Raw genomic sequence first — 23,629 nt, 5'->3', positions numbered from 1 at the left:
CTGGGAGAAAGGCAGCCAGACACGCTAACTCCTTTCTGAAGTTTACAATGCAATGGCAAAACGGTTATACATTTTCGAAACTTCAGTTCTCCCGACTACCCTGTCATCCTAACTGAATGCTCCAATTGCATTAGTACACGTTATTTACCTAGGCCAATTGCATCCTACCTTCCAGCAGAATTAGGAATTCATTGGTCTAGAGGATCTGGAAGTTCCTACTTACTGTTGCTTAGCGACGTCACTTGCGTAAATCCATAAGTTTCAACGGTTGCTTTCTCACCGTAAGCCAGAGTTGACAAGGTGACATTTTCATCGCCTCAATGTGCCATATTATCAGTAAGAATTGAATACTTTATTTTATATATATTTATATACTTTTTGAATTTTTTTAAAAGTATGAGATTTTGAGCTTCATGACTTTTTTGTTAACACATTCTGTGGCTTATTGTTCACAAAGAATGTGGCCTTTCTAGTTTACTCTTCCCATTATGCTTCAGGGCAGTTTGCATTTTGGCCAAGGTGTGCAATACATTCAAAAATGCTTGTTTACATCTAAAATGTGTTTAATTTTCATAGCAGTAGTTCTGTAAGTGTCTATGCAAGTAGCACCTTTATAAGGTAAGTATAAGGCACACTGGTGCTTTATTCTAAGTTAATTTCCCTTGTTCAGTACTTTTATTAGTTTTTAAATCCCAGGGTTTTCTGAACCCCTCTTAACAGCGGGGAAAGGTCAAAAGTAGTAATTGCAGGGTATTCTATGGTTTAAGGGAGCAGAAAGGCATTTTTGTCGTAGCAGATGTGATTCCAGGATGGTATGTTGTCTCCTTGGTGCCAGGGTGAAGGATATCACAGGCTGCAAGCATTCTGGAGGGGGAATGTGAATAGCCAGAGGTCAAGGTCCATAATTGTACCAATGACAGATGCAAAACGGGTTAGGGTCCGCCAGGCAGACTTGGAGTTAAAAAGGTTAAGAAGCAGGATCTCAAAGATAGTAATCTCATGATTACTCCTAATGCTACGTACTATTGGGTACAGAAATAGGATGAAAGGGATGAATGTGAGGTTGGAGAGATGGTACTCTAGTGAGGGTTTTAGTTCCTTGGGCATTGCGACCCTCTTTGGAGGGTACTGGTTGGGCAGGTTGCTCCCTAACAATGCTGGGACTAATATACCTGTGGGCAAGTTTACTAGTTTTGTTGGGGAGGATTTAAAATATCTAAGCAGGTCGATAGAAGCTGTTAGGGCAGCACAGTGGTTAGCACTGCTGCCTCACAGTGCCAGGGATCTGGGTTCGATTCCTGGCTTGGGTCACTGACTGTTTGGAGTCTGCGTTTGCTCTGGTATCCTCCCACAGTCCAAAAGATGTGCTGGTTAGGTGCATTGGCTATGCTAAATTCTCCCTCTGTGTACCTGAAGAGGCGCCTTAGTGTGGTGACTAGAGGATTTTCCCAGTAACTTCATTGCAGTGTTAATGTAAGCCTACTTGTGACATTAATAAATAAACTTTAAGATTCAGAAGGAAGAAAAGAGGAGCTGGAAATTGAAGGCAGAAAATTAGCATGAGAGTTTGGAGACAGCGCAAAACGATTGAAAACTAAGCAACATAAGTCTGGTTGTGGTTATTGGCATTTTCTTCTTGGGCAGTACCTCAGAATAGAGGATGACTTGCTTTGACTCTGGTTAGGCTTCTAAGTTGGCAGATAAGTCCAGTGCATGATCTACAGATTGTGCTACATATGGGGCACATGGTGCTTGAAGGATCGGGTAGATGAGAGGTTTGGAGCTTTTCCCCCTCTGTTCAACATCTCAACTTTGAAGTCTCTCAGTGTACTTTGTCTTCCGGAATAAAGCTTCTCAATTCTGTTCGGTTATATGCCAGGGACTTCCATGAGTTGATGGGGATGTTTGATTTCTTCAGGAATGCTTTGAGAACATCCCTAAAGCGTTTCTGCTGTCCTCTTTATAACTGCAGCAAGACATCCTTAATCCTATACTCAAATCCTGTTGCTATGAAGGCCAGCATGCTATTAGCTTTCCTCACTGGCTGCTGTACCTGCATGCCAACCTTGAGCGACTGTTCCACCATGACACCCAGGTCACGTTGCACTTCCCCTTTTCCTAAACTGTCACCATTCAGATAATCTTCCTTCCTGTTTTTGCCACCAAAGTGGATAACCTGCCATTTATCTGCATTGCAGTTGCCAAGTATTTTCCCACTCAGCAGCCTGTCCAAGTCACCCTACAGCCTTCTTAGCATTCTCCTCACAGCACACACTGCCAGCCAGCTTAGTGTTGTCTGCAAATTTGGAAATATTGCATTCAATTCCTTCATCCAAATCATTAATGTATATTGCGAACAGCTGGGGTCCCAACTATTCACAATATACATTAATGAACCTTGCAGTACCCCACTAGTCACTGCTTGCCATCTGAAAAGGACCCGTTTATTCCCACTTTCTGCTTCCTGTCTGCCAACCAGTTCTCAATCCACATCAATGCTTTACCCCCAATACCATGAGCTTTAATTTTGCTCACCTGATCTCTTGTGTGGGACCTTGTCAAAAGCCTCTTGAAAGTCCAGATACACAAAACCACTGGTTCACCCTTGTTCACTCTACTGGTCTCAACCTCAAAATTCCAGATTTGTCCAGCACAATTTCTCTTTGGCGAACCCATGCTGACTTGGACTGATCCTGTCACTGCTTTCCAAATGCTCAAATATTATATCCTTAATAATTGACTCCAGCATTTTGCCCACCACCGATGTCAGGCTAGCCAGTCTATAATTCCCCTGTTTTTTCCCTCCTTTTTAAAAAAGTGGGGTTGCATTAGCTACCCTCCAATCCACTGGAATTCTTCCAGAGTCTATAGAATGCTGGAAAATGATCACCAACGCGATCACTATTTCTAGGGCCACTTCCTTGAGCACTCTTGGATACAAAGCATTAGGCCCTGGGGACATATCGGGTTTTAATCCCAATTGCCCCAATTCATTTTCCTGACTAATAAGGAAGCGTAGTGGAGGATATCCACCTGTCTACGATGACTGGGATGAAGTTCAAATGGTCGAGAGCTTCATGTTTTTAGGTGTCCAGATCACCAACAATCTGTCCTGGTCCTTCCAGGTCGACCCTATAGTTAAGAAAGCACACCCAACGCCTCTACTTCCTCAGAAGACAAAGGAAATTTGACTTGTCTGCTACAACTCTTACCAACTTTTACAGATGCACCATAGAAAGTATACTTTTCTAGTTGTATCACAGTTTGGTATGGCTCCTGCTCTGTCCAAGGCTGCAAGTAGCTACAAAGGGCCTTGAACAAAGCCCAGTCCATCAGGGAAATCAGCCTCCCATCCATTGACACTTGTCTACACTTCCTGCTGCCTCGGAAAAGCAGCCAGCATAATCACGCGCCCCGGACATTCTCTCTTCCACCACCTTCCGTTGGGAAAAAGATTCTGAGGTCATGTACCAACCAACTTGAGAACAGCTTCTTCCTTGCTGCCATCAGACTTTTGACCAGATCTAACTCATGTTAAGTTGATCTTTCTCTACGCGCTAATGATCACTGAAACACTACATTCTGCACTCCCTCCTTTCCTTCCCTATGTACAATATGCTTTGTCTAGTGAACAAGAAACAATGCTTTTCACTGTATACTAATACATGTGACAATAATAAATCAAATCAAATCCACATGGGCAATAAATGCTGGCCTAGCCAGTGGCACCCACATCCCATGAATGAATCTCAGTTTGCAGATACTACAACCCCCTTCCTCTGCCTCCTAGAACCATTTCCACTAACTCCAGCACGGTGCCACCATTAAACATATCTTTCCCCATCACCGTCTTTGACAGCATTGCACAGGGATCACTCCCTCTGTGACACCTTGGTCCACTCCTCCATTGCCCCCAACCCCTCATCCCCTTCCCATAGCACCTTCTTATGCAATCACAAGGTGCAATACTGCCCATTTCTCTTCCTCCTCACTATCCAAGGGCCAAACACTCCTTTCAGATGAAGCAGCGTTTCACTTTTCATAATTTAGTCTATTGTATTTGCTGCTCCCAATGCAGTCTTTTCTATGTTGGGGAAAGTTAAACACAGACTAGGTGACTGCTTTGCAGAACACCTTCACTCTGTCCACAAGCATGATCCCAACCTTCCGGTCGCTTGCCATTTCAACTCAGTATCTTACTCTCATGCACACATATCCGTCCTCAGTCTGCTGTAATGTTCCACTGATGCCCAACACAAACTGGAAGAACAACACTTCTTCCGATTAGGCACATTGCAGCCTTCTGGACTCAACATTGAGTTCAACAGCTTTCGACTTTGAACTTTCCCCTCCATCTTAATAGAACATAGAACAGTACAGCACAGAACAGGCCCTTCGGCCCACGATGTTGTGCCGACCTTCATCTGAAACCAAGATCAAGCTATCCCACTCCCTACCATCCTGGTGTGCTCCATGTGCCTATCCAATAACCGCTTAAATGTTCCTAAAGTGTCTGACTCCACTATCACTGCAGGCAGTCCATTCCACACCCCAACCACTCTCTGCGTGAAGAACCTACCTCTGATATCCTTCCTATATCTCCCACCATGAACCCTATAGTTATGCCCCCTCGTAATAGCTCCATCCACACGAGGAAATAGTCTTTGAACGTTCACTCGATCTATCCCCTTCATCATTTTATAAACCTCTATTAAGTCTCCCCTCAATCTCCTCCGCTCCAGAGAGAACAGCCCCAGCTCCCTCAACCTTTCCTCATAAGACCGACACTCCAAACCAGGCAGCATCCTGGTAAATCTCCTCTGCACTCTTTCCAGCGCTTCCACATCCTTCTTATAGTGAGGTGACCAGAACTGCACGCAATATTCCAAATGCGGTCTCACCAAGGTCCTGTACAGTTGCAGCATAACCCCACGGCTCTTAAACTCCAACCCCCTGTTAATAAAAGCTAACACACTATAGGCCTTCTTCACAGCTCTATCCACTTGAGTGGCAACCTTTAGAGATCTGTGGATATGGACCCCAAGATCTCTCTGTTCCTCCACAGTCTTCAGAACCCTACCTTTGACCCTGTAATCCACATTTAAATTAGTCCTACCAAAATGAATCACCTCACATTTATCAGGGTTAAACTCCATTTGCCATTTTTCAGCCCAGCTTTGCATCCTATCTATGTCTCTTTGCAGCCTACAACACCCCTCCACCTCATCCACTACTCCACCAATCTTGGTGTCATCAGCAAATTTACTGATCCACCCTTCAGCCCCCTCCTCTAAGTCATTAATAAAAATCACAAAGAGCAGAGGACCAAGCACCGATCCCTGCGGCACTCCGCTAGCAACCTGCCTCCAGTCCGAAAATTTTCCATCCACCACCACCCTCTGTCTTCGATCAGACAGCCAGTTACCTATCCAATCGGCCAACTTTCCCTCTATCCCACACCTCCTTACTTTCATCATAAGCCGACCATGGGGGACCTTATCAAACGCCTTACTAAAATCCATGTATATGACATCAACTGCCCTACCTTCATCAACACACCTAGTTACCTCCTCAAAAAATTCTATCAAATTTGTGAGGCACGATTTGCCCTTCACAAATCCGTGCTGACTATCCCGGATTAATCCGCATCTTTCTAAATGGTCGTAAATCCCATCCCTAAGGACCTTTTCCATCAATTTACCAACCACCGAAGTCAGACTAACCGGTCTATAATTACCAGGGTCATTTCTATTCCCTTTCTTAAACAGAGGAACAACATTTGCCACTCTCCAGTCCTCTGGCACCATCCCCGTGGACAGCGAGGACCCAAAGATCAAAGCCAAAGGCTCTGCAATCTCATCCCTCGCCTCCCAAAGAATCCTAGGATACATTGCATCAGGCCCAGGGGACTTATCGACCTTCAGTTTATTCAAAACTGCCAATACATCCTCCCTCCGAACATCTATTTCCTCCAGCCTATTAGCCTGTAACACCTTCTCTTCCTGAAAAACATGGCCCCTCTCCTTGGTGAACACTGAAGAAAAGTATTCATTCATCACCTCGCCTATCTCTACTGATTCCATACACAAGTTCCCACCACTGTCCTTGACCGGCCCTAACCTCACCCTGGTCATTCTTTTATTCCTCACATAAGAGTAAAAAGCCTTGGGGTTTTCCTTGATCCGACCCGCCAAGGACTTCTCATGTCCCCTCCTAGCTCTCCTCAGCCCCTTTTTCAGCTCGTTCCTTGCTAACTTGTAACCCTCAGTCGAGCCATCTGAACCTTATTTCCTCATCCCTACATAAGCTTCCCTCTTCCTTTTCACAAGACATTCCACCTCTTTTGTGAACCACGGTTCCCTCACTCGGCCATTTCCTCCCTGCCTGACAGGGACATACCTATCAAGGACACCCAGTATTTGTTCCTTGAAAAAGTTCCACTTTTCATCAGTGCCTTTCCCTGACAGTTTCTGTTCCCATCTTATGCCCCCTAATTCTTGCCCAATCGCATCATAATTACCTCTCCCCCAATTGTAAGCCTTGCCCTGCTGTCCGGCCCTATCCCTCTCCATTGCAATAACAAAAGACACCGAATTGTGGTCACTATCTCCAAAGTTCTCTCCCACAACCAAATCTAACACTTGGCCCGGTTCATTTCCCAGTACCAAATCCAATGTGGCCTCACCCCTTGTCGACCTATCCACATATTGTGTCAGGAAACCCTCCTGCACACACTGCACAAAAAGTGCCCCATCCAAACTATTTGACCTACAAAGGTTCCAATCAATATTTGGAAAGTTAAAGTCCCCCATGACAACTACCCTGTGACCCCCACACGTATCCATAATCTGCTTAGCAATTTCTTCCTCCTTTTGTTTTTTTGGTTCCATTAGGCTGCCCCAATACAACCCCACCCTCCCCCATATGGCCACCTGTCCCTTGTTTTTAGTTTTGCTCCCACTGAGCACTGACCTTTTTTCTCTTAACATATTCTACTATCTTTATGCCATTATTAGCTCTACTTCAGTCGTTAATGGCATCATTCACATCCCCTTTGTCTTATGCCCATGACATCTTTTAAGTCTCTCCTTGGCTTTGACCTGTCCTTTAGTGAGAGGGAAGAACTGAGGGAGATCAATATTAGTAGAGAAATGGTGCTGGGAAAACTGATGGGATTGAAGGCGGATAAATCCCAAGGGCCTGATAATCTACATCCCAGAGTACTTGAGGAAGTGGCTCTAGAAATAGTGGATGCATTGGCGGTCATCTTCCAGGATACTATAGACAGACCCTGCAGATTGGAGGGTAGCGAATGTCACTCCAATATTGAAAAAGGGAGGTAGAGAGAAAACGGAATTATAGCTTAACGTTGGTCGTGGGGAGAATTCTCAAATCCATTATCGAGGACTTTAGAGCAGAGCATTTAGAAAGCATTGGCAGGATCAGACAGACAGAGTCAGCGTGGATTTATGAAGGGGAAATCATGCTTGACAAATCTGTTGGAATTCTTTGAAAATGTAACTAGTCAAGTTGATATGGGGGAACCAGTTGATGTAGTATATTTGGACTTTCAGAAAGTGTCAAAGTCCTGCACCAGAGATTATCATGTAAGATTAAAGCGCACGGGATTGGGGGAAGTGTATTGAGATGGATAGAAAACTGGTTGGGCAGAGAGGAAACAAAGAATAGGAATTAATGGGTGCTTTTCAAATTGGCAGACAGTATCTAGTGGGGTGCCACAGGGATCGGTGCTGGGACCCCAGCTATTCACAATTTATATTAATGATTTGGGTGAGTGAACAAAATATAACATCTCAAAGTTTGCAGATGATACCAAGTTGAGTGGGAGGGTGAACTGTGACGAGGATGCAGAGATCCTTCCACATGATCTGGACAAGTTGGGTGAGTGGGCAAATCAATGGCAGATGCAGTATGATTTAGATAAGTGTGAGGTTATTCACTTTGGAAGCAAATACAAGAAGGCAGATTACTATATGAATGTGGTAGATTGAGAGGGGAGTGTGCAGTGGGACCTAGGTGTCCCTGTGCACCAGTCACTGAAGGTAAGCATTTGATGCAGCAAGTGGTAAAGAAGGCAAATTGGCATGTTGGCTTTCATTGCGAGAGGTTTTGAGTACAGGAACAGAGATGCGTTGTTGCAATTATACAGGGCCTTGGTGAGGCCACACCTAGAGTATTGTGTGCAGTTTTGGTCGCCTTTTCTGAGGAAGGATGCCCTCGAGGGAGTGCAGCGAAGGTTTGCCTGGCTGAGTCTGGGGATGGCGGGATTGATGTATGAGGAGAGATTGACTCGGTTAGGATTGTTTTCGCTGGAGTTCAGATGAACGAGGGGGGATCTCATGGAGACTTATAAAATTCTAACAGGACTAGACAGAGTAGATGCAGGGAGGATATTCCCGGTGGTGGGGGAGTCCAGAACCAGGGGTCACAGTCTGAGGATTCAGGGTAGACCATTTAGGACAGAGGTGAGGAGACATTTCTTCACCCACAGAATGGTGAGCCTGTGGAATTCATTACCACAGGAAGTAGTTGATGCCAAAACACTGAATGTATTCAAGAGGCAGCTGGATATAGCACTTGGGGCGAATGGGATCAAAGGTTATGGGGAAAGAGCAGGATTAGGCTATTGAGTTGGATGATCAGTCATGATTGTAATGAATGGCGGAGCAGACTCTAAGGGCTAAATGGCCTCCTCCTATCTTCTGTGTTTCTATCCATGACCATAAGATCTTAAGATATAGGAGCAGCAGTGGGCAATTCGGCCCATTGAGCCTTCTCTGCCATTCAATGAGATTTGGATATGATAATCCTCAACTTCACTTTCCTGCCTTATCCCCCTTACCCTTGATTCCTTTTTGGTTGAAAATATGTCCATCTCGGCCTTGAACGCACTTGATGACCCAGCCTCTACAACCCTCTGTAGTAAAGAATTCCACAGATTCGTTGGCCTGAGAAGAAATTCTTTGTCATCTCTGGCCTTCCTCTGCCCTACCTCCCCTCTCCAGCTATATAATTCTATCCCTCAGTTCTGTAGAAGGGTCATATGGACTCGAAGGTAACTGTTCCCCTCTCCCCGATGCTGCCAGACCTGCTGAGTTTGTTTTTGTTGCAGATACTGATTGTTGATGTTCTGTAGCCACCAATGTTAAAAGCTAGATAATAATGCTTAAAAGAAGTTCAAGAAACACAAACCAGTCTGTATGAAATGACCTTCAAAGACAGTCGCTTAAGTATCCTGATTTTAAGAAATTGACGCATTTTTTGAGGAAAAACCACTCAACTAATGCAACATTCGATATATAATACAACACCCATCTCTAGCTTACTGCCTTCTCCTTGCCCATTCCACTATCTCTAAATTGTCAGAATTGCTTGTCCAACATCCATTTGAGCAAGGAGAAATTTCCTCCCAACTAAATGTTGGGAAGACCAAAACAATTGTCTTCCTTTGTTCCTTAATCACACCTGTCTCCCAGGCAACTGGCTGTGGCTGAAGCAGACTGTTCACAACCTTCGTGCGCAAGGTGAACTTCTGGTTGTGATTCTGTGCCAAATGACTGCCTATTTCCATCTCTACTATTGTCTCACTTTCTCCTGTGTAAGCTCATCTACTGTGAAACCCTTAACTATGCTTTTGTTTACCTCTAGACTTTACATCTCCAAGGCACATCTTCCATTCTCCATAAACTTAAATTCATCTGAAACACTGCCGCCTGTACCCTGTGATTGTCAACATACAGTGGCTCCTGGCCAGGATTGCCATGATTTTGAAAATGCTCATCCTTGTTTTTAAATTCCATCCATGACATTGCTGGTCATTGTCCCTCTAACCTCCTCCATCCCTACAACCGTCAGACATCTCTGTGCTCCTGCATTTCTGACCTCTTGCACTTCCCCTGTTTCAGTTGCTACACTGACCATACTCTCCACTTATTGGACCCGAAGTTCTGAAATTCCCTTCTTAAAACTTTCCGCCTCTTCCACTTTCTCTCCTTAACACACTCCTTAATACCCACCTCTATCAAATTTTCAGTCATCAGTCCCAATGTTTTGGAGCATGTTCTGCTCTGTTAAAGTCTGGTTAATATCACTCCTGTGAAGCGCCTTGGGACTTTTTAAGCTATACATTGTGTCATTTGTGGCTCACTTGATAGCACTCCCACCTTAATCACAAGATTCTGGGTTCAAGTTCCTTTCCAGGACTTGAGCACAAAAATCGAGGTTGGTACAAGTGCAGTATTGAGGTAATACTGCATTGTTGGAGGTGCTGTCTTTCGAATGAGATGAATTGTGATTATATTTGTCAGGTTTTTTTTATTACTGATACAAATTTGTCTATCCAGCAGCCCTGCATTGTTGTTGCGGCAGCATAATTGCTCCTAATTGTTAGGTTGTTTGTTTTAATCTGGACGAATGCTGTTCCGTTGTTTTTAGTGGTTCCCCTGGGGTTTTGCAGAGTAGGACTTCATTAGGTTGATTGACAGGTATGGCCAAATGACTGCGTGGAGCTCGGCTTACACAGAAGAATCAAGTCCGATGCTACTTTGAGTTGTTAGAAAGCAGTGCCTCTCTTTTGCCTCAGGTTGAAAACTGGAATCTGCCAGGAAATAAGTCTCTTTCTCTGAGATTCTGCTATTTGGGAGTGGATCTTTCTGAGATTCTGCTGTATGAGAGCTGTTTTGGAAGTTGCGGAGTGAGGTAACCCTTTCTGTCTCTGAAATCCGGAGACTGGGAGTTGCCAAAGATTAGATTTACTTCTGTGAAGTTCTACTGTTTGAGGATATATCCTTCTCTGGAAACTGCTGTCTGGATCTCTGTCCAGAGGTGTTAAAGGCGGGAAATCTAGTATCGATGTAAGTATATCTGCTTTTTGTGCTAACATTCTAAAGAAGGGATTTATGTCTATAGTGATATTGCTACATTGGAACAATAGAGATAACTAGCTGTTAAGAATTATACATTGTCATGATTGAATATTTTAATTGGTAAAAATTATGCTAATTATTTTTGTTAGTCTCTAACTGTGTTTTGATAAAAGCTTCCTGGTGGGCCAATTGCATCATACCTGCAGTGGAACACCTTGTGCTCGCCCTAATGCCAAAATCAAATGTTAAAGTTTAGGTTCACTTCATAATATACCTTGGAGTTTCTGATCATAACAGAATGAAAACGAATATCTGTCTGCCTGCAAGAAAAGATGTTTTCCCTCGTGTCCTGGCTAATATTTATCCCTCAATCAACATCTCCAAATGGATTATTCGGCCATTATCACATTGCTGTTTATTGGAGCTTTGTGTGTAGGTCATATTTCCTACATTAGAACAGTTACACCCACTTGCTTGACTGATATCTAGGCGATGTAAAAAGCATTATATAAATGCAAGATTTTGTTTTCAAAGTTGCTATAGTTGTTACTTCAGATTGATCTGAAAGTGTTGCTTTGAGGAGTGAATTTAACCATACAGGATAGTTTTGCTGACCGTGCAGTATTAATAAGGAAGTGCGTTTATCTGAATTGCCACATCCACAAATGTTGTAAAGACGTCTTATCTACAGCTTATTGGTATGTTAATCTTGGTTGCACCCTATCTTCAGGGACATCATGCTTCATAAGAACATTTGTTCCTCTATATAATGACATATAACACACACACTGAGATGTTTGTGGCATGACTTGAGCTAACACCAGCCATTCCCTGCAGATTGAGTTCCTGATCATCCCTATGTGGTTGAGAAATGGATGATAGCTAAAGTTCTCAAACCTGGGAGGAAGAAAATCGACCAGCGTTCCCTTGAATTGGATTGCTAATGGCTGTATACAAAATAACATAACTGTAATAGAAGCCAGGAACAAATTTTATGTCTCTGGTCTTTATCATCTATTAAAGAATGAAGAAAATGTTTTAATTGGTAATGGATTGAAGGGTTATGGGGAGAAGGGAGGAAAATGGGGGTGAGGAGCCTATCAGCCATGATCGAATGGCAGAGCGGACTCGATGGGCTGAATGACCTGATTCTGCTCCTATATCTTGTATCTTATGAACTAAAAATAACAAAAATGGTACTGAAGTGAATTGTTCAACCTTGTCATTGTTTTGTTAGTTAAACTGTACTCAAATAAAATTACTATTTATAATACTTGTGTTTGTTTTCATAGATTGGAATAATAGAAAGTAATGGCGAAATAAAAGTTTTTACAGATCAGAATATTAGTCCAGCAAAAAGTAAGTATTGATCATTAATAAAACCCATGGGGGACGGCACATTCCCATATGTTGGGAGGGTGGAATGGGATGAGTTCTGCAAATTTAAGTTGGCTTTAAAACAAGTGGGTAGAAATGACGAGTTCATTCGCTAGTTGCTGCCTGCTTGATTGATAGAAGATGAGAGTAATAGAGCAGTCAGAAGAAAATAGCTGAAAAATGGGGCTTTCTAGTGCAATCTGCAAATTGATAACACAAACTAAAGACCGGTTACATTTTCTCCATTTCTCTTCATTATGCAGATAATCTGTTCACAGACGTCTACTAATTGTACTCCAAATCCAATTGTTGGGAGATGTGTGAGAATGGTTGAGCATGATTTTTCTCTCCATTCTTCTCATACATATATCAAGCACAGGACAATTTGATTGTGATTAGGAACTCTGCTTGAGCAAACTATGTCCTAGCAACCTGTGTTACAGCTTTTTAGTGTTGTAATGTATCATGCTGTCTGAATTATTTAATGCTGAATTGAATCTAGCAGAACTTGGTAGCCTGGTGGTGCTGATGGCTAAGCAATTAATTGAAAGGATGTGAATATTCACTCAGTTTTATATTTATATATGTGGCTAGAGAGAGAGCAATACATTTAGTTATTCCTCATCTCTCCTGGATGCAAGTCCAGCGACCAAAATCCAGCACCCTCATGATTGAAACTGCCAGATTTTGGATTTTCCTGGATTTTGGAACTTGGACTTGTAATCAGGCTGGCCATCAGACTGGAAAACTGCACATGCCTGCTGGGCATCTCCAGAGAACCTCAGTGAAGACTCTTTTAATTTCAGCCCACTGTAACTGTCAGGTGTTGGAACATGGGAATAGCCTGGAAATGGGGGGGTCAGTGACCAGGAAGGAGGAGAATGTAGCAATCAATTCTGTGGCCAACAGCACACCATGTTTTTCATGCATTCCTTCACCTCTTGACTTTTTATTCAAGCCTGCAAGTGTTTTTACATTTTCTGGTAGATTGTTGGCAATGACTCCTTAAGCTGTTGCTTAAGCTTTGTTGTCTTTGGCAGCGGCATTCAGGGCAAACCAATTGCATAAATGGAGCATGAAATGGATATTAGGCCTCTTGGGTAGAAACATAGAAAATAGGAGCAGGCCCTTCGAACCTGTTTTTACACTCAGTATGATCATGGCTGATCATCCAGCTCGAGTCTGATCGTGCCTCTCCCTCCCTCTCTCTCTCTCTCTTTCTCCTCCTCACACCACCACCGTACTCTTTTATCCCTTTGCCCCAAGAGCCAAAACCAACTCCTTGAAAGCATCAAATGTTTTGGCCTCAATTGCTTTCCTTGGTAGCAAATTTCATAGTCTTGTCACTCTTTGGCTGAAGAAATTTATCCTCAACTCAATCCTAAAAGGTTTTGCACTATGACCTCTGGGTTTGGATTCCCCCATCATCGGGAACATCCTTCCTGCATCTACCCCGTCTAGTCCTGTTAGAATTTTATAGGTTTCTATGCGTTCCCCTTCATTCTTCTGCACTCCAGCGGGTATAATCCTAACTAACTCAATGTCTCCTTGTATGTCAGTCCTGCCAACCCAGGAATCAGTCTGGTAAACCTTTGCTATACTCCCTCTATAGCAACAACATCCTTCCTCCGATAAAGGAACCAAAACTGCATGCACTATTCCAGGTGTTGCCTCACCAAGGCCCTGTGTAATTGCAGCAAGACGTCCCTGCTCCTGTACTCTAATTCCCTTGTTATGAAGGCCAACATACCATTTGCCTTCTTTACCACCTACTGCAGCTGCATGCTTACTTTCAGCGATTGGTGTATGAGGACATCCAAGTCTCATTGCCAATCCACTCACTCAATTTATAGCCACTTAGAGAATCTGTCTTCCTGTTTTTTCTGCCAACGCGGATAACCTCATTTATCCAAGTAATACAGTATCTGCCATGCATTTACCTACTCATCTTGTACCAATCACATTGAAGCATCTCTGCATCATCCTCACAGCTCACCTACTTTGCAAATTTGGAGATACGGCATTTAGTTCCCTCATTTAAATCATTAATATATATTGTGAATAGTTGGGATTCTATGGTTCCATTGGATAGGCACCCCTGAAGGATATGGTATCCCGCTAGTCACTGCCTGCCATTTGGAAAAATGCTGTCTGCTGTGCTGGGACTCCTGCAAAATAGGTGACTCATCACTGATTTAACAGAGTATCAAAAATATCCAGCCTTTGGACATTTCCAGTTTTCCGTAGCCAGACTTTGGATACTGTACCTGTATCAGTTGTTTCTATGGAGTCAATCCATCTACATTGTGCTCTAGCTATCTGCAAATGTACCCCAAGCTGAAAGTTAAGAACAAGCCATTAGGACTTCAACTGAAGTGGAGATTAACATAACATTGCCTAGCTCCAGTGGTGGTGCTGTTAGTTTCATAACCAATCAAAATGAAATACTCAAATTATTCACAATTTCCAGTTGTATAAATGGACATGGACAGAACAAAGTGAAATGTGTATTTATGTGTGAATCTTCCAGATGTAAATTAGCAATTTTTACAATACCAGGATCCATTGAGCAACTTCTCCCTTTACAAAAGAGTCCTGTTGATTCAGACGTTCCTTTCACAGGTGTCAGCTGGCACTTAGTAGCTCTCACCTAAATGATTATTTATCAAGTAAGCCTAGACAGTGAGTGTTGGCAAGCTATTTGACTAAGGAGGGCATTCCAGTTAAACCCAGTCCTGTTCTCCCTTGACATCCACACGCGTACTTTTTAGAAGGGATCACTGGATGTTATACAGGAAAACTGGCTAATTTTGTTGCCCACTTCATTCTAAGAGTGCAGAGGCAGGATGAATCACCCCTTCTTGAAATCATCTAGTTTAACAAAAGAACCTGTCTTTCGACCAGTGTCTGGTCTTTATGGCTATATTACCACACCTAGATAATGAGATTGCTTACTTTTTACATGAAAGGCTTCATGATATCAGTCCTAAATGTCTCACCCTACTGGGATAATAGTCTCAATCTTACCTGCTGAGCAGTATCTACATTTTCTTTTGACTGGAGCAAAAAATTGATCATTGAAACTGAAAGCAAGGTATCCTGCATAACGAGTATAGTGTTGTGATTGCTTCCAGCTTTTGGCTTCTGTGAAAAAAACATTGATTTAAGATGAAAATTTCAAAAGTAGATTTAGTTGTTTTGGATATTGTTGGCATCCATTGGCTTCATTCATTTTTTTTAAAATGCACAAACAAGTTATAATTGTTGTAACAAAATTATGAAACTTGTTTGCCTATATCTTATCATCTAGCTGGCTTCCATTTTTATTTCTTGTAATTGACAAGTATACAGATGCTAGAAGATCTTGAACTACCAAATGTTTCCATTGCTAATGTGAATACCAGAAGATGGTGCTGGTGCTTGCAACCTCTCTCTTTCTCTTTACAGTTGCATTAGTGACAGTAGCATCTTCGCATCTCACCACCCCAGGGAAACAAATTTTGCCAAAAACACTGGGGCTATCAAATGTTAGTAACGCTCCTCAGATGGTAAGGATGCTGCTTTCAAACACCAAATGTTGATTGTTGCAGTATAACATTTCTTTCCCTTTATCTCGCCTCTTCTGAAGGTTCAATGAGTGTTGGTAGCTCTGAAAACCAAGTTGGCACTTTTGAAAATGATGAGACTTGATGAGCAGTAATCAGGATATTATAACTGTGCCCTGTTTCTCACTCTATTGTGCAGAGTCAGGAGGGAGAAGAGGTTGGATTCCTATTCACTATTCAGTGAGCTTTTCTGGGAGGTTATCTACATTAATACATGAGGACAAGATAAATAGCAATGTGAAAGATAACTCTGTCCATTGTGACCTGATTATTTTAGTGACCTGTCGCAGCATCTGCCTCTAAATTGATTGCATGTTTTTGGTGCTCTTCTATATTTGCAAACTCATTTCAATTGTCACAGACTTCCTAAATTTGCCTTTGTCAGTTTAAACCTATGCCCCTTTGTAGGGATTTGATTACTTTTAAATATCTTCTTGAAAGAATGAATTCTGTATTTAAGTCACAGATTTTTCACCATTAAGGGAATTAAGGGTTATGGGGAGCGGGCGGGTAAGTGGAACTGAACCCACTATCAGAGCAGCCATGATCTTATTGAATGGCGGAGCAGGCTCGAGGGGCTAGATGGCCTACTCCTGCTCCTATCTCTTATGTTCTTGTGTTGCACTTCTATATAACTTATTATCTTTTCCTTCTGTAATGTCTGCTTTCATTATTCTCCTTTTAAGGCTGAAGACCCCAGATTCACTGATCTTTCTTCAACGGAAAGATTTACTTTGTGCCTTTTCGCTGCATTATCTCTAAAATTTGAATGTTTCTCCTGCCTTGGCAACTAAAACTGGACATGTTACTTTCGTTGTGATCTCATAAAATCTGTATGGTTTCCATTCCAATGTGGCATCCTCTGATTTGTACTATTCTAACTCGTACTCAGCATGGATCAGTGTTTGTTTGTTGCTGCTTTTGTTTGATGACTGTGTGTGTTACAGTATGACTTAACATCTCTAGATTTTTGAACTTCACCAATAACTAGTTTCATAATTTTCAAAATGCATTAAGCTTGACTGTCACCTCCTCTCAGCTTTTTGCCCACCACCCCTCACCCTTGCCCTCAGACGCACACAGGTGACTAGGTTACCAACACTCAATGCCTTCATTTACATCTGTTCTTGGTTTTATATTAATGATATTTTATTCCAACAGAGAAAATCCATTTTTAGAAGAGGAGGAAACACAATTTGGGATGGGGTTAAATTGTTTGGGGTTGGGGGTGATGGGTTAAAAGAGGTTAAAATCGATTGGTCTGGTATTTTTAACACCAGCCGATAAGTGTAATAGCTTTTTGAAAATTCTCGAGTTAACATACAGGATCCTTCCTGAGAGCAACTAAACTGCTCTTTTATACCTCCTGATGGCTAGCTTCAGATCAATATTGGCAGAGACCTGGAAGGAAGTCATGTTTTGTTTCTGGGATTGCATTTGTTGCAAGGGGCCCTAAATGGGAATGGGAAAGAAAAATACTTGTCATTTCCTTGTATGGGGTGGAATTTGGGAGATAAAAAAATTTACAGACTTTTGGCCCCTCTGTCAACACAGTTGGATCAGTGGCTTTTTTAAACAATCTTTGATAGCGTAGAACCAGGCAACATGGAAAGAAGTTTTGTTGGAGCAATCAAATCTAATCCTTTTCCAATTATGGCCACTTATTCTCCCCCAGTTCAAATATTTATTTTGCCTTGGATGGAAGTGGTCTCTGCCTTAGACATCACCCGGTCAAACAATTCTCTGTTTAAAGAAATTTGCCCTAACCTGTCATTTTGGAGAAATCGGAGGCACAGACCTAATCCTGCCATTATGATCCAACATGTTGCATTTCTGATGTACCATTCAATTATATATCTTTATACTTGCATAATTATTACTGCACCAGGAATTCATAAGCCAATATTTGTGTGATATAAATAAATTATAACATGCATCTTAAAACTGCAAATAAATAATTTGAATGCAAGAAAACAAATGCATTATCCCACTGCTCTTGAAACTTAATGCATCGCGATTAAAGTATATTATTTTCTAGTTTTTAATCATGCATATTCAATTTACTACACATCCAGCCTTTAAACTAGGATAATTTAATTGAGGCTCATTTTCAGTTTGAGATGGAGTTCTGCAAATTATGCCTGGTAGGTCCAAGATCTTGCCAAATAGTTTTAAGTGCATTTAAACAATTTAACCAGGTTTTTAATCCTTTTCTGTTTTTTTCCACTTTCTATGTAGATAATTACTACACCACAACGGGCACCAACAACACCTACTGTTTTATTGGGAAGTCCCCATGGTCCTAATATACACATGTTAACTCAGGGTGAGGCATCAGACTCTTCTCCATGGAGTACAGGGTAAAGAAAACAAATTTCTTCAGACTTTACTTTAAGTAGTTTTTTTAAACGTGTATTTGTAAAATTAAACAGTATTTTATATCGTGTACTCTGACTTTTGTGCAGTCTCATAGAATCATAGAAACCCTACAGTACAGAAAGAGGCCATTCGACCCATCGAGTCTGCACCGACCACAATTCCCACCCAGGCCCTACCCCCATATCCCTACATATTTTACCCACTAATCCCTCTAATCTACGCATCCCAGGACACTAAGGGGCAATTTTTAGCATGGCCAATCAACCTAACCCGCACATCTTTGGACTGTGGGAGGAAACCGGAGCACCTGGAGGAAACCCACGCAGACACGAGGAGAATGTGCAAACTCCACACAGACAGTGACCCAAGCCGGGAATCGAACCCAGGTCCCTGGAGCTGTGAAGCAGCAGTGCTAACCACTGTGCTACCATGCTGCCCGTTTGTTTAATTGAATTGTTTAATTGAAGCTCATTTCTACTTTAAGAGACAGTTTGTGAAATTCTGTCTGGGAGAAAAGGTTCCATGAGCCATGAAGCTTTGAAGAAAAGTGTCTAAATCCTTTAAACTGCAATGCTCAAAGCATAATTAAAATTGTTTATCCACAAAAAATGGGTTTTTCTATTCTAAGTCCAAGCATACTTGAATCCTTTAACTGGCAAAGGAAGAGCACTTCACCAGTAGTAAAAATTTAAAGTTTAACTGCTAAATTGTTTAGCAATTCATCCCCTGATCTGACTAGATCTCAAAGTATTTTTGGACAATGTTCTCCATCACTTTTTCATTGTTGTCCACAATTTCAACATCCAGTTTTTTTCTCCATTTAACCATCTTGAAAATACCTTCTACTCTAAAAATAAGTGCTATGAATGAATGGACTTATTTTATTACAAAAATTGCGACCATCCTATCAGTTGCCTCTGCTTCTCTCCCTTCTACCCCACTGAGCCTGACTTTCTCTAAGGGTTCCCCTTGCCCTATCCCTGAATTCATATCTTCCCCAGTTGCTTTTCTACCTCCCCTCATGTCCTTTCCAAGCTCATCTTGTCAATGAGTTCAATTTTCTGTTCCCTCCACCCTGTTCCCAATAAAAGGGGGTTGGTTAGCTCAGTTGGCTGGATGGCTGGTTTGTGATACAGAACAACGCCAACAGCGTGTGTTCAATTCCTGTATCGGCTAAGGTTTATTCATGGAGGCCCGCTTTCTTAATCTTGCCCCTCACCTGAGATGTGGTGATCCTCGGGTTAAATGGCCATCAGTCAGCTCTCCCCCCTTAAAGGGGAGAGCAGCCTGTGGTATTCTGGAACTGTGGTGACTTTACCTTTACTTCCAATAAACTGCTGGCCACGCAAATTGTCTTCCTGATATTGCTAAAAATTCTCTTCAAATACTTGTCCTCTTTCAAATCTGCTGTCCTCACCCTCAAAGAAACAAGCCTGAACCGCTCCATCCATGCAAGCTACCACCCACTTCAAACTTCCTTTCCTTCTTGAGGCCATGGGACTTTATGTTTCAACCCCTCCAAGTATTAAACCCATCAGAAGATTGGCATTTTTTTTTACTATCAGTAGTCTGCCAGAATTCCAAATGCAAGTGGCATTCTCTTTCATGAAGAAATAGAAGGACTTAACTGATTGCATATAGTTCAAAACACCTGGACTAAATGCAGTGAAGAATATGGTTAGTTTCTATTCCAATAGCCTAAGGTAATTTCTATGATGAACTGTCTAGTTCCATCAAAGTTGCTGGTATTTTGACATTGGACAAGAATTAAGAAGTTTAAAAAAGGAAAGATCTGATTTTTTTTTGGATCCCTGCATTTAGCGTACTGAAAAGCCTGAGAAAGTTACAGGAAACCTGTTACAAGTATTCAAACATGGGACTGTGGAAAGGTGCAAGGGATATTAAATGCAACTGATTTCTTTAATCTTCAGCATGAAGAAAAGTTCAATTCCTTGAAAATTGCCCAACACGTTGCAACTTGTAAATCCTGCTTTGATTTGATTTATTATTGTCACATGTATTGGTATACAGTGAAAAGTATTGTATCTTGCGCGCTATACAGACAAAGCATACCGTACATGTGGAAACTCCTGACAGTTAGAGAAATGCACCTTGACATTAAGATCAAAAGTTTAGAAATTGGCACCTTCTAACAAGTTGCTTGTGAATTAGATACTCAAAATATTAGTATGTGATGAAATATCGTATAAAGATTTACCTTTTAACTTAACTGTCTGGGTATATTATGTCCATCATGGTGGGGAACTGCATTAACTATTCCTGGCATTGAGGGAGGATGCTAGTACACCCAGCATGCACCACCCCACCCCTGCACACTAAATCCATTTTATCTGATAAATTACATTACAGACCTGTGAGCAGTTACCAAATAATTCCTTGAAGCACCTCACATTCAGAGTTAACCAGTTGAAAAAGTATGACAGCTTCCTGTGTTTGGTAGAGAGATTTGATCAATTTTAGGGATATTGTGCAATGCTTAGTTCCATTCACAACCCTTCAGATAACAAAGCAGTCCTTGCCTGCATGCAGCAAGATCTCGGCAACATTCAGGCTTGGGCAACAGACAATGAGCAACTCTAATAAGAGATCATTTAAATGTATTACCAACGCTAAATCCCCCACCATCCTGTGGGTTAGCACTGACCAGAATCTTAACTGAACTAGCTATGTGAGTAGAGTGGCTATAGGAACAGAGCAGAAGCTAGGAATTCTATGACAAATACCTCATTTTCTGGCTCCCCAAAGCTTGTCCACCATTTAAAAGGTGCAGGTCAGGAGTGTGATAGAATACTCTCCAATTGCCTAGATGGCTGCAGCAATAATCAAACAGCTTGACACATTTCATAACAAACTAGCCTGTTTGATCGGTATCCCCTCTACCACCTTAAGCATTCATGCTCTCTACTGGTGGCTACAGTATATAAAAGACATGCTGCAATAGCTCAACAGGCCTCCTTTGACAGCCCCTTGCAAACCCATGATCTTTGTCACCTTGAAGAACAAGAAGTATGGGACCACCATCACCCTGAGATTCTCTTCCAAGTTGCATGCCATCTTGACTTTGAAATATATTGCTGTTCCTTCACTGTTGGTGAGTCAAAAACCTGGAACTTGCTTCCTAACAGCACCGTGAATGTACCTACACCACATTGCAGCAGTTCACCGCCACCTTTGCAAGGAAAATTAGGGATGGCACTAAGTGCTGGTCAAGCCAGCCCCACCCTGTAAAAGGATTTTTAAAAAAAACAATTGCATAAACTGCTTTTGAATTCTGGGACGACCTAAATTAACAGAACAGTCTTGTTAGTTTCAATTGAATGCTGTTTGGTGCACAAATGACTCGTCTTGTAAATGCTGACTCCCTCTCTTCCCCTCCTGGCATAAATATGTTTGCTTGAACTGAGTTTCTAATCTTAATCTGAGAATTTTGCTAAAGCCATTAAGACATGAGCTTGTTACAAGTTAAGCTGCAGCTGAGCTATTTTTATTCTGCATCTCAAACCATGTGCTAACTGAATTGATGGCAAATACATATAATAACTTGTCTACTCCTGTTTAATGGCAGTTGATCTTTCGAAAAAGAGTCTGAAACAAGTAAAATTGATTACTTTTGGGTCCTATCCACTGAAATCTGCCATGGGTGTTTGCCTTGCTTGTGAAAGACCAATCTTATTTTCTGGGTTCCTCCATGTGACTTGGAAGCAAAATGGCAGACAACCGTGCTATAGTCATAATTTTTGTCTTCAGATATAACCTGCTTAGTTTTGCATTGGCAAAATGGCTTTTCATTTATCAGGTGAGGTGAAGTTCAGATAAAACTAGCTGATTGTTGTTCTTGGTTTTCTACCTGGAGTTTGCAATTGAGGTGGTCTAGACAAAAAGGAAAGTAAACAGCCTTCCCCCTGCTAATGTCTCCTAGTATTGATTGACCAGTAAATACTAATTAAATCCCAACTTTTGAACACAAAATGGTTTAGTTTACAAAATTTTATTGATACAGATGGCTGCAGTTCAGTTATTTCAGGTGTAGTGTTCGTGGTATGAACATGGATATCTGCTTAGACTCCAGCCATCCGTGTATTATTTTGGGCATGAGTTTGTAGAGGTTTTTAGTGCTTGGCTGCAGCCCATTAATGTTGAAATAGGTAGACTCTTGTCGCAAAATAGAGCAACCTTATCCAGTCTGATGGTGTTGTTGGTTTTGCTGTTCTATGTTTCTGTACAAGAAATCATGAGTCCCTGCAAGAAACTTAGTTCTTTTAACCACTAACACTATCTGTCTACACGGGTTAGACTGCTCACAACCATGGCATTCTATTTGACTGAGATGAGTTTCCAACCACATATTCGTTCCCTCACCAAGACCATCTATTTTCCACCTATGTTATGTCACCCATTGTAATAGTTGGATGGTTTTAAGAGCCAGTTACATGATTTGATGGTGATGTCTTTAGAGTGTTGGGCAGGCTGCTGTTTTAGGTCGTTGGTACTCTGTACTGACAGGTCCCAGAATGAATAGTTAATTTGAACCCTATTTTACCATTTTGATTCTAAGTGCTGGGCGGACTTGAAACTGGGAGTGTTTCAGATCCAACTTTTAGCCCGTTCTCAGGGCCACGCCCCCCCCCCCCCCCCCCCCCCCCCCATACTCACTCTGCCTGAAAAAATAGCAGCGATTCTGAATCGCCCTGCAGAAGCCTGTGGGTGGGACTTAAGGCGCCCAAAACACTGCAGCTCTGATCGGAGCCTTCAACTGCACGCACGCAGTAAAAAAAAAAGAAAAATACTCACCTGCCACGTCGCACCTGAGCCGGATAATGCCTCCCCCCTGGCCCCCACAGACATTGCCCCACCCCCACAACATAACTGATCTCCTTATTCCCCCCCCCCCCCCCCCCCCCCCCCGCTACCCAGACCGATCGCAACTCCCTGCCCCCCCCCCCCCCCACACACACACACACACACACACACACGGAGTGGCAGCGAACCACCCCTCCGCCCTGCTCCCCCACCCACCAGAGAGCCATCTGACCTGCCTCCCTCCCCCCACACCCCCACCAGAGAGCCATCTCCCGCCCGACTTTGCCAAGTTTTTGCACGAAAATATGTGCAAACCACATCTTTTTGTTTAAAACCTACAACTCCTAACATAGTAAAGACATTACACCCATCTTCAACCTTGTCAGCTCCTTTTGTGTTGATACCCTGACCTATGCCATTGTTACGTATTGACTGTACTATTGTTAGGGACCAGATTAGAAACTCCAAGTTATGTTTTGAAGTTAGCCTAGACTCCAATTATTTTTGATTCTCGCATTAGTGCGAGCAGACGGTGTTTTGCTTCAGGTGTGATTCTATTGA

At 42.2% G+C, this 23,629-nt stretch overlaps 1 protein-coding gene across 6 annotated transcripts in view; it reads left to right on the top strand.

Annotated features, from left to right (window-relative positions):
- tfdp1a (transcription factor Dp-1, a) overlaps nt 1-23,629 on the top strand; it is a 62,335-nt gene that overhangs the window by 18,782 nt on the left and 19,924 nt on the right. For 5 of the 6 annotated variants that reach the window (XM_078211838.1, XM_078211834.1, XM_078211837.1 and 2 more), the window contains 3 exons: nt 12,179-12,245; nt 15,711-15,811; nt 18,107-18,228. In XM_078211838.1, the coding sequence (XP_078067964.1) occupies nt 12,179-12,245; nt 15,711-15,811; nt 18,107-18,228 (290 nt within the window). Of the gene's footprint in view, nt 1-12,178; nt 12,246-15,710; nt 15,812-17,973; nt 18,013-18,106; nt 18,229-23,629 lie in introns of those variants that run through there. The other variant, XM_078211835.1, reaches the window with a different exon arrangement.

Source organism: Mustelus asterias, chromosome 4, assembly GCF_964213995.1.
Source record: "Mustelus asterias chromosome 4, sMusAst1.hap1.1, whole genome shotgun sequence".
NCBI classification, from domain to species: domain Eukaryota; kingdom Metazoa; phylum Chordata; class Chondrichthyes; order Carcharhiniformes; family Triakidae; genus Mustelus; species Mustelus asterias.
This window is presented reverse-complemented; position numbering and strand designations above follow the sequence as displayed.